Here is an 18,437-nt window from a genome sequence, read left to right on the forward strand (position 1 = left end):
TTATTACTGGAATTGTCTTCAAAGTGGGGCTGTGTTTGTCATTCAGTAGCATTTGACAAAATATAATATTTGACTGAGGCTCTAAGAATTTGCTAAGCTAGATCACTTTTTTCACTGATTACTTGATTAATGCTCCAGTAATTTGGCACGTTGAATGGTCAACAATTAAGTATCATTCACCTCATCTAAGTTTATTTATTATTGAATTTTTGGTCGTGCACCTCAGCTAAGCTGAGAGGGTGGGCCCTGGCACAATGGTAAATTGCTCCTGACCTGGAGATAACAGGTTTGAAACAAGGAAACAGTCTCTCCGCATGTGGAGGTAAGGCTGCATACATCTTACCATCCCCAGACCCCGCAAGGACAAGAGCTTCGTGCATTGAGCTAGCCCTAGACCTCAGCTAAGCTGAAATGTGCAAAGGTGTCGTCAAATTAAGTTCATCTTTGCTTGATTCACCCAATCACATTGTACTACTAAATATCTGTTTAATTTACAGTCCCTCTTTGTCAATTGAGATTGGGGCTAGGGTTAGGGAGATCAAATGTTCTGGAAACTTGTTTTTTCCTGTCTTCAATATGCATTTTTCATACTGATTAATTTTAAAAAGTTGATTTGTGAAGATACTGCAAATGTCCCATGCCCATGCTCTCTTGTTGAAAGGCATGTGTATTGTCGGGTTTTATGCCTCCATTTTTTTTCGTCATTGTCTCAGCAACGAAACAAACAAATGAGGACAATTGTATTAAAGTTCTGTTATCTTTTCCTTAGCAAGGGGCCATTGCTTGTTCTCATTTGTGAAGAGGACAGGTTTTTGTCCGAAAGCAGTCACTTTGCACAAAATATTATTTTACCCAAATTAATCATTTATCCATAAGATGCAAAGTTAGGTGAGCCAGAACAGGTTAGGCATGTATCCATAAAATTAAATACCTTGACCAAGATCCATTATAGGCAGGCCAATAGGAACACCCAATAAATGAAAAAGTGTGTTTTTATCCTCCTTTTAACAGGGGATAGACATCCTTGCCCTCTACCTCAGGCATTCCAAAATGAAGACCTAAATCTGGATCGGTGTGCTCCATTGCCGATACCTTTTCTACCATCAGACACTATAAAGGAGAGAAAAAGATATGAAACAAATCAAAGAAAAGGTGTAATGTGGGGCAAACGTTAGGGGGCTCGTGGGCACCACACCCCAAAAGTTGTGTCTATGTGCACTAAGGAAAAACCTTAGGGGGTGTCAGTGTAATTTACCCAAAAACTAAAATAAAATAATATTAGGAATCATGCAGACAAGATTTTGGACAGGTGAATTATCTCTCTCCATAAGTGTGTGCGTGTGTGTGCATGTGTATGTATGACACATTTGGGCTTGGATCTGACCTGTTGATTCGCTTTTGTGTTAGGTGGGGTTTTCTGTCACGTGCAGGTCTTTGGGACAAAAGCCACTTAATGCGACAAATTGAGAAGTATGCCCTTTTGTTCTAATATTTTTCTGTTCAGTTCTTGATACCTTCAATTCCAATGGTGCAAGAGTTGAAATAATAATTTTGAATATCCTTTTAAATTTTGATTTTTTTCCCTTATACTTATCTCAAAATATGGATTGTAGGTATGCTGATATTTATACTTCTAGGGTTTCCAATTTTCTCCATTATACACCCTTTATGTATTTCCGTTCCCAGGAACAGGTATTCAAGTGTATTGTTTTCTGGATAGTTTTCTTTTTTTAACCGTCATAGCTGTACAACTGATTTTATTTAGATGTTGGACATGATACAGCTGAGTAGTTATAACTCTTCTTTATATTTTTTTATTTGATAATCACTTCGGTTTTTTTTATCTTGGTAAATGCATGTATGGCATTCAAACAACATTGTTGTGCTATATACAATGATTATATTGGTGCTTTGATACTATGTATTTGATATGTTGGCTGCAACATTATCAGTATGGCCTCTTTACTAGTGTAATCATATTAATACTCCGTAGAAAACTTTGTCCCATTTACTTTTCAGTTGGCTGTCTTAGGTTGTTTTCCAAACCCAAAAGCTGCAGCTTCTATGTCTCCCTCACCGAGTCCCTTGCGCCCTCTCAAAGGGGACCCACTCAACCACAAGGGACCCATGTCGCCAAGTGGTGCCTTGGGCTTGCAGCTTGCTCTGACACCACATGTCATGGGTTAGTTTTCAACCAAAAAACCACAGCTGCCAGGGGGAGGGACAACAGCCTCTTACATGCCCAGGATCATTCCATTGTGTGTGTGGGACTGTGAATCAGTGTTAGACTCTCACGCCCAGTTTCTTGTGCCCTTGACTTGGAAAAAGAGACCCGCGCCTTTGTGTGGGGCCCACATAGCCATTAGGGACCCACATTGCCACATGGCATCCTGGGCTGGCTTTGATTCCACATCTCTAGGGTTGGTTTCCAGGCCAGAAGCTACACCTGATGGGAGGAGGGTGTAAGAGTCCTAAAATTAAAATGACGGATAAGGAATATATATGTGTATAAAAAGGGCAGGTGCCACATGGCACCTACCTAGGCCAAGATGAATGATGTCCCAATTTGTGACACCAAGTTCTTGAAGTAGGCGAGTGCTATGCAACATGGCACCCGCCCATGCTTCTTTCAGGGGAAGTGCCATGCGCGTCAAAATAAAGGGCTAGTGTATTACCATACACTTGCCCACACAAAATAATGGTCAAATGCTATGCACTTGCCTACTTGCCCATTTTCCTATCCAAAATAATGGGCAAGTGCCCCCGCCTGCCCACTTGCCCATACAAATGAGCAAGTGCCATCCACTTGCCCATCACTTGCCCATTTGCCCATACAAAATAATGGCCAAGTGCCATGCATGGCACTTACCAACTCACCCCAGGAATAATCTGCACAAGATGAAAAGAAAGACACTCAGTATTAAGTGTGGGTTTAGCAGGAACCTAGGGTATCAGGAGGACCACAGGTAGATCCATGATGGGATCGGGTAGGACTATAGGTTATGGCGCGCCTAATATTGACGACACGTCATAGGGGGTGAGGTTAAAACATATAGTTCGGGGTCACCAACTACTAGGAAACATGATAACAGAGGCGATATGCGCCTAGGTATGGTAGTTGTAGTGGCAAGGGTAATACTAGGCAGTGTAGGTTAAAACGTGAATCATGGCACGTTACACTAAGGTATTGCCCAATAAGTATTGGCACTTGCATGCAAAGTATCTGAGCTCTAAGTATGGCGTCTACCACAACATAAGGAGAGCAGGCTGGAAAAGGGGTTCTTGAGGCATGGTGGATTGAACAAGGGGCTTGGCCAGGCGAAGTGGAGGTAGGTCCTTGACCTACGACTCAGGTGGATGATTCACTCGCGTCCAAGCCAAAGGAGTAAAGGAGGGACACGTGGCACCTTAATAGGCTGACACGTGGCGGATGACACGTGGTTAACATGTGCCAAAGGCTTTATAAATAGCAATATAGTGACGTGATGGGCTCATTCAGGACATATGGCCTCGAGACTCTGCCACTCGCCCAACTCTCTTAATTTTTCCTTTACCTAAGTTCTCTCCCTTACACTCTGATCCTTTTTGTACTTAAAAGTCTTCTTTGAGAATACCTCACTTTCAAGATCTTTGCACTCCTACAGAGCGTACTAGCCACACCTGATGGGAGGAGGGTACAAGCCACACCTGCTGGGAGGAGGGTACAAGCCACACCTGATGGGAGGAGGGTACAAGCCTTCTTACAGTAATAAGGAAGACTAGAAATTCTCCAATCACTGTTGGAGCCTAGATTTCTAAGGGAAATTTGGTATTGATTTTGACTTGAATACAACAAATATAGATGTTTGTCCTTTTTATAAGAAGACTATAAATGACAGTTTAGTTCTCTAGACTGACTTTTGGACTACCCACAAAGCATTAACAACAACTTCTATTCCCAGGACAGTTTTTCTCATTACCATAATTAAAACCTTGACTAGACACTCAATTGTCTGCATCAGGGTCGTATAAGCCATGGAACGTTATGCAAGAAACTCATGATGGTACTAATTGTTGTCAGGGGCTTATTTGTTATTACTTATATAATGTTGGGGCTTATTTGTAATTTCTTAAACTTGTTATTATAAATAGAATGTGGTGGAAGGATGAAAGTATTCTTTCTCTCTTTCCCCATCTCTCTCTCTTTTTCTCCCATCCGCTTTCTTCTTCTTCTTTATCACTTACTCTTGATTTGATTATATCTTAAAGTCAACATGGTATCAGAGCATGGCTTGTAAAGCTCTAGGTTTGTAGTTGAAGGGCAAGTTTGTGTAAACCCTGGTGGGTGTGAAGGGTTTTGAAGAGATTCCAAGATGGGATCTGTTTGCAAGGAAGTAGTGTTAATCACATCCACATGTACTACGGATCCAACTCCGCGATGAGTTGGCTGGGGTTGCAGGGGGAGCGCGCCCCTAGTCTCGCCCAGGAAAATTTTTTATTGGACCTGTTTTTTATCTATTGCAGACTCGATCGGTGTTTTTTTGTGTTCGCGAGGTTCTACACTAGCGGCTTTTTCTTCGTCATTCGCAATTCTAGTATGGTCTACTTTGTTGCTTTCTAGGGTTTGTGTGCTGACTGTGTGGTCGCTTTTTTATGCATCTCAGAAGACGGTAATCATTTTAGTTGAAGTTTGTGTGTTAGAGTGGTGGTTCTCTACGTATTTTGTTGCTGTTTTTGTTTCTGAGGATTGTATACCCAGAAATTGTTTGATAAATTGTCTGGCTCAGAGGTGACTTCAAAAGAAGCTGGGTCATCTCCTAGTTTGACTCTAGTATTGGGAGGTAGTAGTGATCACCATCCAAGCCTTTATATTATGACTGTTAGGCTGGATGAGACGAACTATATGGAGTGGGCTCAATTTGCTCGTATACATATCATTGGTTGTAGGATGATCAACCATATCGAAGGGACTGTCACGTATTTCTCCAAAAGTGATCCTAAATTCAAATAGTGGAGTGCAAATAATACACTAGTTATGACGTGGTTGTTGTAGTCAATGTAGCCACAGATCAGCAAAGGGTTTCTGTTTGTGAAAATAGCTAAAGAGTTATGGACGGCTGTGGAAGAGATGTATTCCTCGGTTGGTAATTTTGCAAAACTGTATGAACTCCAACAACAGATTTCAAGATTCAAGCAGGAAGACCAAACTCTTGCTATATATTACCACACTCTACGTGGTAAATGGGAAGAGTTAGATCACTACCAAGACTACATACCTGTGTGCAGTTGATGTTAAAGCATTTCGTCTATGGTAGAAAGGAATCGAATCTATGAGTTCTTGGGTGGTCTGCATCCGAGATACGAGCATGCCAGGGTACAAGTGTTAGGCAGGTATCTGGCCCCTACTTCTATTAGAGATGTGTTTTTGTATATCCAGGCTGAGGAGAGTAGAATGAAGGCTATGTCTGCACCTATATACACTAAGTCTGAGTCATAAGTACCATTGTCTGAGAGGTCTGCTCTTGTCACACAACAAGGGAACAAGCCCAATCCTCCAAAAGGAGGGAAACAGGATGACAAAAGCAAGTTGAGGTGTGATCGCTGTGGGCGTACGCGCCACACTAGGGAAACATGCTGGAATCTACATGGTCGCCCTACTCCAACTCCTATTAATGTGAATGCTAGGCTAAGGCCTAGTCCATTTAAGGGGTTATCTATGGCATATACTGCAGAGCTTGAGACTGCTTCTACTGGTCATGCCTCCTCAAGGCTACCGAGTTCTTTGTCCGAGGCTGAACTTGATGCTCTCCGACATCTACTAGCACAACATTCCTCTGTTACCACCTCTAACTTCGCTCAGACAGGTACCTCTCATTCGGCACATCAGGTTTCCACATTATCTGGTGGTCTGGTGGGCCACCCTGGATCATGGATTCAGGAGCCACTAATCACATGACTGGTACGACATCTGATTTTTCTTCGTACAGTTTATATTCTGGTAAAGAGAAGGTTAGAGTGGATGATGGAACCTTCACTTCTATTGCGGGGAAGGGCATTGTTTCTGCCTCTCCAAATCTTACCTTATCCTTTATTCTTCATGTCCCAAAGTTTATCAATAACCTCCTTTCTGTCAGTTACATTACAAAATGCTTGAATTGTAGTGTAACCTTTTTTCTATCTCACTGTGTGTTTTAGGATTTGGACAAAGGGAAGACGATTGGATGTGGACGTGAGGACAATGGCTTATATTTATTGAACGCGGGGCAAACTTCTTATTATGTTGCAAATCAATCTAGTGTTAGTGTTAAATTTTGGATGCAGAAATAAGAAATGCAAATAGGAAAAGGTAAGAGAGAAATATAGAGAATATAGGCATATACATGGTTCGGCACTAAGGCCTACATCCATGGACAAAGAGCCACTAAGGACTACATTTTTATTATTTAGATGTATATTGCTCGAGTACAAAGAGCTTATTTATGGACATGGTAAAGATAAGAATATATGGAAGGTGTATAATAGTCAAATGAGGCACCATGATTGGTGGAGGATTTTGCTCCACAATTATATAGAAATATTTATATATTTCAACACTACCCCTCAAATTGGAGCATGAGTATCATGAATGCCCAACTTGTTAAAGAAACGCCTTGAAAGATGATGAGAAGGTGTCCGGAACAAAGCTAGGAAAATGACCAGATCTTGCGGGGAAAAATAAACTGGAACTCGCCGGGAAAAGGCCGGAACTAAGCGGGGAAAATGGCCGGACTGTGCTGGAAAAATGGCCGGAACAACGCCGGGAAATGGGCAGAACAACATCGGGGAATGTCGAGGTGCTGAACCATCAGAAAAACGGATCGGAAAGGAAAGGAATGTGAAGACATGGAGAATATGCTCTATGGTAATAATACTAATACTCCCTCTCAAATTCTAGATGAGATTACAAGAACATCTAGGCTCTGATACCATGTTGTAAAGCATAAAACGGAAACGAAGGGAAATTAAACGAGTAGAACACATAGATATTACGTGGTTCAGCTAGTAGGGCCTACATCCACGGTACAAAGAGCCCAAAGGGCTACATTACTTTTATAATACTCTCTCAATTTATATACAATACAATGGTGGAGGCTCCTTTATATAAGAGAATAAATTATGAGAATGGAAAGAATTAAAAAATATGAAACAAGGAGGATTTTTCTCCACTGATTCCTCTAGTAACACTAAATCTTCAATAATAGGAAACATCATCAATTATTGAAAGATTTTTCTCTACTGATTCCTCCATTAAATCTTCAATACTCCCCCTCAAGTTGGAGCATGAATGCCTAACTTGCCACTTAGATGGCGAGTAACAACAAGTGTGAATGATGAAGAGAGAAGACGAAGAACAATGCTGCCGAACACACCGACAGCCTAAACAAGTCAACAAAAAACTGTTGGAGACACGGCAAAGGTGAGGACAATGCTACCGAATACACCGGCAGCCCAAACAAGTAGATAAAAACTGCCGGAGACACAACAAAAACGAAGACAACGCTACTGAACACACCGGCAGCCCAAACAAGTCAATAAAAGCTGTCGGAGAGACGGCAAGGGCGAAGAACATTACTGCCGAACAAACCGGCAGCCCAAACAAGTCACAAATAACACCGAGAAACCCTTAGCAACATTTCAGATGCAAAAGGAATACCCCAAAATAGGGATCCGAACCTAGAAAGAGAAATTAGGCTCTGATACGATGTTTAATTTTGGATGCGGAAATAAGAAATGCAAATAGGAAAAGGGAAGAGAGAAATATGGAAAACACAGGCATATATATGGTTCGGCACTAAGGCCTACATCCATGGACATAGAGCCACTAAGGACTACATTTTTATTATTCAAATGTATATTGCTTGAGTACAAAGAGCCTGTATATAGGCATCATAAAGATAAGAATGTATGTAAGGTGTACAATAGTTAAAGGAGGCACCGTGATTGGTGGAGAATTTTGCTCCACCGTTATATAGAATATTTATAATTGGAAGGAAATTGACCGGATCACCATGATTAGTGAAGGATTTTGCTCCAAAATTATATAGAAATATTTATATATTTCAATAGTTAGGAATAGTAATGTCAATAAAGATCTATTAATGCGATGGCATAATAGACTAGGTCATCTACCTCTTCCTGTTTTGAAGCATGTACTTCCCCAGTTTGCTTCTGTTGAATCTTTTGAGTTAAATTGTGAAACATGTGTTCTTGCCAAATAATGTCATGTTTCTTATCCTACTAGTATTAATAAAAATATAGCTCATTTGCAGCTTGTTCATTCTGATGTGTGGGGTCCTGAATCTGCTACTTCGTTACTTGGTTTTCGTTACTTTGTTGTGTTTGTTGATGACTTGAGTTGATATACTTGGCTTTATCTTATGAAAACCAAAGATAAAGTTTATTCCATTTTTAAAACCTTTCATAGGATGGTATGTACTCAGTTTGGTTGTCCCTCAAAATCCTTCGATTTGATAATGGAGGAGAGTTTATGTATGGTGGTCTTGCCTCCTTTTTTGCTGATAACGAGATTGTCCATCAAACCTCTTGTGTCGATACACCACGACAGAATGGTGTAGCTGAAAGAAAACACCATCATATTACGGAGGTGACCTGTTCTCTTCTAATTGGGATGGGAGTGCCTAAAAGTTATTAGGCTGATGCAACCTTGACAACTACATACCTTATCAATCGCATGCCTTCTAAGGTTCTTGGCTATCAATCCCCCTCCTTTGTCTTACACCATGACACTGCCTTGTTTACTGTCCCTCCGAAAGTGTTTGGTTGTGTTTGTTATGTTCACATTCATTATCGCAAGGACAAAATGGATCCTAAGGCAATCCAATGTGTCTTTCTTGGATACTTTGCCACTCAGAAAGGGTATCGGTGCTATAACCCTACCACTCGTCGTCGCTTTGTCTCCATTGATGTTACATTCTTTGAGTCTATTCCTTTTTTTTTCCACTGCTTGGGATTATCTACAAGGGGAGCCTACTATAGAGGTAGAGAATCCATTGTCCATTCAGAGGGAATGCCCCCTTCCTTTGCCTGTTCCCATTCAGGGGGAGCTTCTTACTGAGGTGCCTATGTCTAGTCCTCCTAACACTAATGATTTGCAGCGGGGAAAGCAGCCAATTGTATACACTAGGAGGGCGAAACAAGTTATTGACTCACCCCAGAACCAAGAAGTCTCCCTCGATCCAGGTAATTCCTTAGTTGACATTGATACTCCTGATTCTTTTCCCAATAGCATTCCTGTTAATCTTGATGTCCCTATTGCCTATAATGGTGTTCGTAGTTGTACAAACCATCCTATATCTCAGTTTGTATCCTATGATGCCTTATCTCCAACATATTATGCTTTCACTTCGTGTATCTCCTCTGTCTCTATTCCTTCTAGTATTCCAGATGCTCTCAATCAAACTCCATGGAAGAAAGCTATGCTTGAAGAAATGAAGGCCCTTGAGAAAGTAGAAATATAAAAAGAAGAAAAAGGAGAGAATTGTGTAAAGGCTTGAATGAGATGAATCACTCATTCACAACTCTAGTATTTATAAATAAAAAGAGCACATACTCGTATTACAAGAAAGGAAACTAAATCAAATCGCAACATATTCTAAAGCATATTCTATAGCATAACCAAATCTCTGCTAATATGGTAAGTCATTTCATAAATCGTGGCTATCATATATGCTAACATATGCATAGTCAAATCTTTGCTATTATGGTAAGTCATTCCATAAATCGTGGATATCATATATGCTAACACTCCCCCTCAAGTTGGTGCGTGGATATCTGAAATGCCCAACTTGGATAATGTCAGTAAATCTCACAAACATTTCACTGATAGACTCATTTTCATTCATGTAAAATAGTTCACATTGAGGCATAAGGATATCAATTTTGGATTCCTAAACTTGTGATGTTTCTTCATAGGTAATCTGAAGTTTATCCCAAATTTCCTTAGCTGTGGTGCATGTAGAAACTCTATTGTACTCATTAGGGCTTATGGCATAATTCAAATTTACTTTGGCTTTAGCATTTAGAGAGATAAGTTTGTAGTCATCTATGTCCCCTCCTCTTCTGTTTTAGGAACCTTTTGTGAATCAACTGTTTTCATTGGAACAAATGGTCCATCAAGTATGACTAACCAAATTTGATAGTCTACGGTTTGGAATTTGATTGATGTTCTTGATGAAAGTGATGATTTAGGTTTGCCATGATCGTTCTCTAATACACTTAAGTCTTTTTAAAAGAGGTTAGGTTCTGATACCAATTGTTGCCCAAGTAATGAAGAGAGAGAAGGGGGGGGGGGGGGGGTGTTGTTGAATAGTCTTAACAAACAATGGTCAATTTTTTATTTCTATTAACATGCAAGTGCTACACTAACTATCTCAGTAGTTATCCAATGAAGCAAGTAGAATATTAAGCCACAACAAATATTATTCTATCAAGTGATGCTGAAATTTTAAGCAGTAAATATAAAAGATAAAGAGAGAGAGATTGCAAACAAGTACTCATCGATTTTAGTGAGGTTCGGAAACTCCTACTCCTCGGCTCAAGACCCCTATTGATACTTCCCAATCCACTATAACACCTACTTACGGGTGGTGAGCAAACCTTTTACATGAAGCACCTCCTTGCTTGAAATTGCTAAGAGAACAACCTTCTCTTAGTCTTCCTTAGGCCACACCAGCCCTAACAAAGTTTTGAAGAAGAGAAATATAGTACAAGATGATCTCTCACAGATTTGTAGTACAAATTTTAGCTCACTCTAGAGTATATATGAATAGATTGAAGCTCAATACTCTTTAAAGATATGAAGTGTACGAATGATAAGACAAAGGCTCTTTAATTGCAAGAATGTATTTCTCAGATGTTGCAATCCTTTTTTTATGAAGACTATAACTCATTATATAGAGTTTCAAGTGTATCTGATGTGTATTCTAGCTGTTGGGCACACAGTTCAAGGTAAAATAGCCGTTCAAATTTGAATCTGCCCTAAGTCGGTCGACCGAAATGAATAAGCCTTTTGTTTTGGTCATCCGAAATAATAAGATGCCTTTAGACCACTTTATTTCGGTTGTCTGAAATTACCTGAGGTCCTTTTCATTACTTTGCTTCGGTCGACCAAAATAGCATTTCGGTTGTCCGATTGTGACCTCCAAGTTAGCATGGCTACTGTCCAACCTCAATGAATAACTGGTCGTCCGGTTCAATTTGCCTATTCATTTCCGTCAGCCGAAATGAAGTTGCAGCTTCAGGATTTGGTTCTAAGTCAACAGATGATGGACTATATCAATTTGAGTCTATTTAGTGCAAGTGATGATATGCATGAATGTAGGTATGTGAGCTTCAATAGATTCATAAATACTTTAACAAAGGTTCCTATTTACTCACCACCTTAGCTACCCTTTTTACATTTGTATTGGCATGATCTTGATGACTTTCCCATTTGAGCTTTGATTCCTTTGTAACCTTTCCTGTATCTTTATAATGCTCCTTTTTCATTTGTGTTTTACATGTAAAGTCTTGTCTTGATGGATGCTTAGATCTGTAATTTTGCTCAGGGTAGACATTATAACACACAGAACATCATTAATGAATTATAATCATCAAAAGTTTTAGATTCAAGGTCAACAAGACTTGTTGTCGCAGTAGAGTGAGAATGGAAGCGACACTGGAAGGCACAAGTCTATCATCAAGGTTTTCAGCCATAGCAACTTACATACCCCAAAAGCCATAGCCTTATACTCTTACCCCTGCACTAGATCGAGAGACAATATCCTGCTTACTACGCCAAGTAACCAAGTTACCACCAATAGTGGTACAATAACCCGAAGTTGACCTCCTATCTGAAATTGATCCTGCATAATCAGCATCTGTCCAAGCCTCAACACGTAAGTGACCATGATTGGCAAACAAAATACCACGGCCCGGACAACCTTTTAAGTAGCGAAGGATCCGAATAGCTGCATCAATGTGAGGGGTACAAGGAGAGTGCATGAATTGACTCACGACACTTACGGCATAAGCAATGTCAGGTCGAGTCATGGATAAATAGATGAGCTTCCCCACAAGTCATTGATACTAACTAACATCTGACAACAACTCCCCCTCAAAATCAACCAACTGATGATTCTGCTCAATCGGAGTATCAAACGAGCGCCAAGCTGACCAAAAGTAGAAAGCAAGTCAAGAACATACTTGCGTTGAGAGATGAAAATGGCAGCCTTGGAGCGAGCCACATTAATGCCCACAAAGTACTATAGGGGACCAAGATCCTTAATCTCAAACTGACGGTCAAGATAGCTCTTAACCTCAGCAATTTCGGTAGTATCATCGTAGGTAAGAACAATATCATCAACATACACAATGAGAACAACTATCTTACCGCCTGAATGACATAAAAACAAGGTCAGCTGCACTTTAATGAAAACCAAACTTGAGCATGGCAGTGCCAAAGCGATCAAACCAAGCTCGAGGAGACTTCTTGAGGCCATACAGAGAACGACGAAGACGACATACCATACCAGAATGAGCATGAGAACGAAAGCCCAGAGGAGGAACCATGTACCCCTCCTCCTACAAATCACCATTGAGAAAGGCATTCTTGACATCTAACTGAAATAGAGGCCAAGATCGAATCGCAGCAACAGAAAATAATACACGAATGGTATTCATTTTGGCAACAGCGGTAAAAGTCTCCTGATAATATATGCCATAAGTCTGAGAATAATACTTGGCAACCAACCAACCGGTTTGTAACGAGCAACTGACCCATCTGGATTATGCTTAACTGTAAACACCCAACGACAACCCATAGCCTTTCGTCCAATAGGAAGCGGAACCATGTCCCAAATCTGATTTTTCTCAAGTGCTTGTAGTTCTTATGTCATAACATCACGCCATTGAGGCTATGCTAGTGCATCTACAACACTAGAAGGAAGAGGAACCGAGGCAACAAAAACAAGAAAACTCCGATAGGTTGGTGAGAGAGCATAATCAGAAACAAAATTATAAATAGGGTATGTATAAGAACGTTTACCCTTTCAAAGAGCAATGGGGCGATCATTAAGCGAAACAATAGCTTGAGAAGGCAGAGCTGATGTCGAAGGAACAGGGCAGTCGATCGTGGGAGTAGAAGCTTGTACCTGTTGTCTTTGACTATAAACCTGTGAAAAATGAACAATTCCCCTTGCTGGAGGGGTATCATAAGGAGGAATCATAGAAGACGAAACAAGGAACGGTATAGGAGATGAAGACGGAAGAAGGTGATTATCCATTATATTCAATGGGAACCATTCACTTTGAGAACCAACTGAACCACTATAGTATGGTGTATGGTCAAAGAAAGAAACATCTATGGATATAAACCGCCGACGACTGGGAGGATGGTAACACCAATAACCTTTTTGAGAGTGAGAATAGCCCAAAAACACACACTTCAAAGCCTTGGGGTCAAGCTTTATACGAGTCTGCCCCAACTGCTGAACAAAGCACACACACCCAAAGACTCGCAAAGGAATAAAAAAAAGAGATGAATTGGGATGTAAGATTGAGAGTGGGGCTGCAAAGTTAAGAACCCTAGAAGGAGTCCTATTAATGATGTAAACAGCTGTAAGAACTGCTTCTCCCCGAAATGACTGGGGAACATTCATACCAATGTAGATTGCTCTGGCTAAGTCAAGGATGTGGCGATTCTTTCTCTCAGAACGACCATTCTGTTGAGGAGTTTTAACATTAGCCATCTGATGCTCAATCCCAAATTTTGTGCATAACCATTGTACCTCCCCATAAGTGTACTCCATACCCTGGTCAGATCTGAATTTTTTAATGATACAACCATATTGAGTCTGAACCATTGTCTTAAAATTTTTTAAAATGGTGTATACCTTATTTTTGGTTTTCATAAGATAAACCCATGTAACACGACTATGATCATCAATGAACAACACAAAATATTGAAATCCAAGACTAGAAGTAACTGCGGCAAGGACCCCACACATTTGAATGAACAAGATCAAAAGGTGTTAAAGCAAATTTATTACTATTAGCAGGATAATTGGAACAAACATATTTAGCTATATGACATATCTCACAAGATAAACCTGACACTGCCATGTTACAAAATAAGGAAGGAAATAAATGTTTTAAATAACCGAAAGAAATATGTCCTAAACACATGTGCCAACGCATAAGCTGGGCTTTATTCGATGAAGCAAAATTGGAAAATGAAGCCAAATGTGCTTGAAGTGACAAAGGAGCATCCAATAGGTATAGACCATCCACTTCACGCCCACTGCCAATCGTCCGTTTCGACACCAGATCCTAAAAAATACAATGAGAGGGAAAGAATGTTAACACTACAATTTAATTGTTTGGTAACGCTACTAACGGAAATAAGATTTGTAGTCAACTGTGGAATATGAAGTGTATCTGACAAAGTTAATGAAGGAGTAACTGATAAGTGGCCCTTCCCAGTAATGGAAGATGGAGAGCCATCCGTAAGGCATACCTTGCAATGGCCAGAGCAGATACTATAAGATTAGAAGAATGAGGACATACCAGTCATATTGTCTGAAGCACCATAATTAATGATCCCTGGTGTCGAAAATGTAGATACGCTATGTGCAGACGCAATAGTACCTGAGTGGGCATAAGTGGAGGTTGTTTGAACTTGTCCAAATCAGCTTGAGTCAAGGTAACTGTGGTAGAAGATGTAAAGGTTGAGTTGTCAGGAGTTGACAACGAGACTGGTTGTGTAACAGAATGTGTAGAGGATCGAGGCTGTTGTTTCTGTTGCAGTGGGCGTCCATATAGAGCATAACAACGAGATTTTATGTAACCAATTTTTCCGCAATGGTCACACCGTTCGCGTTGTCGTCCCAGAGGAGGACCGGTGGTAGAGCTCTGAACTGACTGGGATGGTGCAGTTCCTGAAAGGTTGGGAGCCCGAACTACCATAACAGAACGATCAACATAAGCAACACCTAATGGATGAGTCCAACGGCTCTCATATGACAACACATAGGAGTATGCATCCTCAAGAGTAGGGAATGAAGATAAGCCCAATAAATGAACACGACCATTCTCAAACTCGTCGTTCAACCCGGCAAGAAACTGAAACACTCGATTCTTCTCCACAATCCTTGCATATAAAACTACATCATCTAGATCCTTCCAAGAGTGGAAGGAATCATAATATGACATCTCCTCCCAAATAGCACGAAGCTTGGCGATGTAACTTGAAACTGTCAAGTCACCCTGAGAAATCCTGGTGATATCTCTCCCCAACTGAAAAATCCGTGCATTATTCTGCCTCTGAGAATAAGTGCGTTGAACTGAATCCCAAATGCTTAGCAATCTTCATAAACATATAGCCAACTACTATGTTTGGTTGCATCGAATTGACTAGCCAAGACATAACCATAGCGTTGTCTGCAAATCACTATGGATATGCCTTCTCTGGCTCAGCGGGCTCTTTCTTAGAACCAGTAATATAGCCAATCTTGCCTTTGCCACCAATGAACATCTTGGCAGACTGTGTCCAAATCAAATAGTTGGAACCATCCAACTTCACTGTGGTGATTTGAAGTCTGGATTTTCTGATGAGTTGGTGGTGAAAATGGCACCACCACCCACAGAATTTCAGCCAAGAGAATTAATAGTTGAGGACCCTAAATCTGCCATAATCTGTCACACGACAATAAAAAACTCCAAAACACCACAAATTCTGTTAATAAATCAAAGGGTCTCCTTAGACCATAAACAATAACAATGTCTCCTCAGACCATTCCCGAAAAATCCAGATACATACTTTTTTTAAGGAGCGTTGCCCGCTTCTATATAGCTAGACAGCCTCCTTCTTAATATCCGGAACCTCTTTGTAGACTAATTTTTTGTTTACCTAAGCCCTTCTAGGTGTTGGAGACCAATTATCCCAATTTACCCAACCCTAGAAGAGTAAAAAATGAAATTGTAAAACTTAAAAATACATGTTTTCGATCACAAAATAGCAACACAGAAAAACATATGTAGGCAACATCACACGATGTCACAAACAGCTTAAGGTGGCTGTCGCACAAGTAGCAAGGCTGCTGAAAGGTGTGAAAAGGTGTTGACTCTGATACCAAGTAGAAATATAAAAAGAAGAAAAAGGAGAAAATTTTGTAAAGCCTTGAATGAGATGAATCACTCATTCACAACTCTAGTATTTATAGATAAAAAGAGAACATGCTCATATTACAAGAAAGGAAACTAAATCAAATCACAACACATTCTGAAGCATATTCTATGGCATATTCTATAGCATAATCAAATCTCTGCTAATATGGTAAGTCATTCCATAAATCGTGGCTATCATATATGCTAACATATACATAGTCAAATCTCTGTTATTATGGTAAGTCATTCCATAAATCGTGGATATCATATATGCTAACCAAAATGGTACTTGAGATATTATTCTTTTCTTTTTTTTTTTCCTAAATGAAGGAATGTATTAAATATAAACAAAAGATATATGGAAACAATGAGGGCATACCCCTATTAAAAACAAAGAAAACACCACTCACCTTACAAAGGCAAAATTAAAAGCAATCTAAGCCCAAACATAAACTAGGTAATGTCTTGAAGGCATACCCCCAAGACATTAATAACTTCAAACAAGTACTTGGGATATTAATCCATTACCTAGGGGTAAGAAACCAGTAGGCTGCAAATGGGTCTACACAATAAAGTATTATATAAACGGAACAATTGAGAGATATAAAGCTCGGTTAGTTGCAAAGGGCTTCACTTAGACCTATGGAATTGATTATCTGGAAACATTTGCTCTAGCTGCCAAGATGAACTCTATACGTGTTTTTCTTTCTTTGGCAACTAATTTGAATTGGCCCTTACATCAGCTGGATATAAAGAATGCTTTCTTTCATGGTGACTTGGAGGAAGAGGTGTATATCACCATGCCACTGGGGTTAAGCTTGCCAATGCTCAGAATTTAGTGTGTAAGCTAAATAAAGCTTTGTATGGGTTAAAGCAGTCGTCACGTGCTTGGTTTGAGAGGTTCAGCACTGCTGTGAAAAGAGTAGGGTACACACAGAGTCAGGCAGATCATACTCTCTTCATCAAGAAGCACCATGGCTGCACCACTACCCTTATTGTATATGTTGATGATATTGTTATCACTGGAAATGATCCAAAAGAGATTCGTCGAACGAAGTCAGTATTGGGGACAGAGTTTGAGGTTAAGGACCTCGGATCATTGAGATACTTTCTTGGCATTGAGGTGTGCAGATCGAAGAAAGGGTGTTCATTTCTCAACTGAAGTATGTGTTAGATTTGTTGGCTGAAACAGGCTAGCTTGGAGCTAGACCTATTAGCATTCCCATTGAGCAGAACCTAGGCTTAATGATGTAGATGGAGACTAATTAGATGATGTGGGAAGATTTCAGCGATTGGTTAGGAGACTGATTTATTTATCTCTTACACGCCCGGATATTGCCTGTGTTGTTAGTGTGATTAGTCAATTTATGCATGCTCTACATACACCTCACCTTGAGACAGCTCATCATGTTATTCGCTACCTCAAGGGTTCACCTGGTAAGGGGATATTGTTTGGCAGTCATGGTCACTTGCGTGTTGAAGCCTATACTGATGCTGATTAAGCGGGGTCTGTGACAGATCGACGATCTACTTTAGGATATTGCACATTTGTCGGAGGTAATCTTGTTTCATGGTGAAGCAAGAAACAGTCTGTAGTAGCTAGATCTAGTGTAGAGGCTGAGTTCAGATCCATGACACATAGAGTTTGTGAGTTGTTATGGCTACGTACGATGTTGGGTGAGTTGGGTTATCCTGTTTGTGAGTCAATGAAGTTGTATTGTGACAACAAGGCTGCTATTAGCATTGCCCACAATCCAGTTCAACATGATAAGACAAAGCACATTGAAGTCGATCGACACTTCATCAAGGAAAAGATTTGTCTTGGGCTGATTTGTACTCCATACGTTAATGCACATGATATGTTTTGACTAAGGGTGTGAGCAAGACTTGCTTGCAAAATATGTTAGTCAAGCTAGACATGATAGATATCTTTTCTTCTCTTTTTCTTCTTCTTCTTTATCACTTACTCTTGATTTGATTATATCTTAAAGTCAACACTAATGAGTGATTTGAATTAAGTTGAAGGTGTGAGGACAAAAGGAAGCTAAAAGTAAACACTTGTTGAGGCAATGATAGATGGTATGATGGCCTAGGAAGCACTACCTTCTACAAGTGTGACGTACCCGTATCATGTCTGTATCCGATACCGATGCTTTTTGGATACTCATGAATACGTGTCCGATAAACATATCCATAAATTTAAAATGTATATTTTATTTCGACCACATATCCAAAATAGTATTGGAAGAGAGAGA

The 18,437-nt window shown here is 40.0% G+C and overlaps 1 protein-coding gene across 2 annotated transcripts in view; it reads left to right on the forward strand.

Annotated features, from left to right (window-relative positions):
• LOC132279188 (uncharacterized) overlaps window positions 1-18,437 on the forward strand; it is a 67,605-nt gene that overhangs the window by 46,687 nt on the left and 2,481 nt on the right. Inside the window, exons 15-16 of one of the 2 annotated variants that reach the window (XM_059781148.1) lie at window positions 1,408-1,470; window positions 1,614-1,692. In XM_059781148.1, the coding sequence (XP_059637131.1) occupies window positions 1,408-1,470; window positions 1,614-1,692 (142 nt within the window). The remainder of the gene's footprint in view (window positions 1-1,407; window positions 1,471-1,613; window positions 1,693-18,437) is intronic. The other variant, XM_059781211.1, reaches the window with a different exon arrangement.

The sequence above is a fragment of the Cornus florida genome, unplaced genomic scaffold (genome assembly GCF_030987335.1).
Source record: "Cornus florida cultivar Cherokee Brave unplaced genomic scaffold, ASM3098733v1 CherokeeBrave_3.0.0_Hap2_Chr01, whole genome shotgun sequence".
NCBI classification, from domain to species: domain Eukaryota; kingdom Viridiplantae; phylum Streptophyta; class Magnoliopsida; order Cornales; family Cornaceae; genus Cornus; species Cornus florida.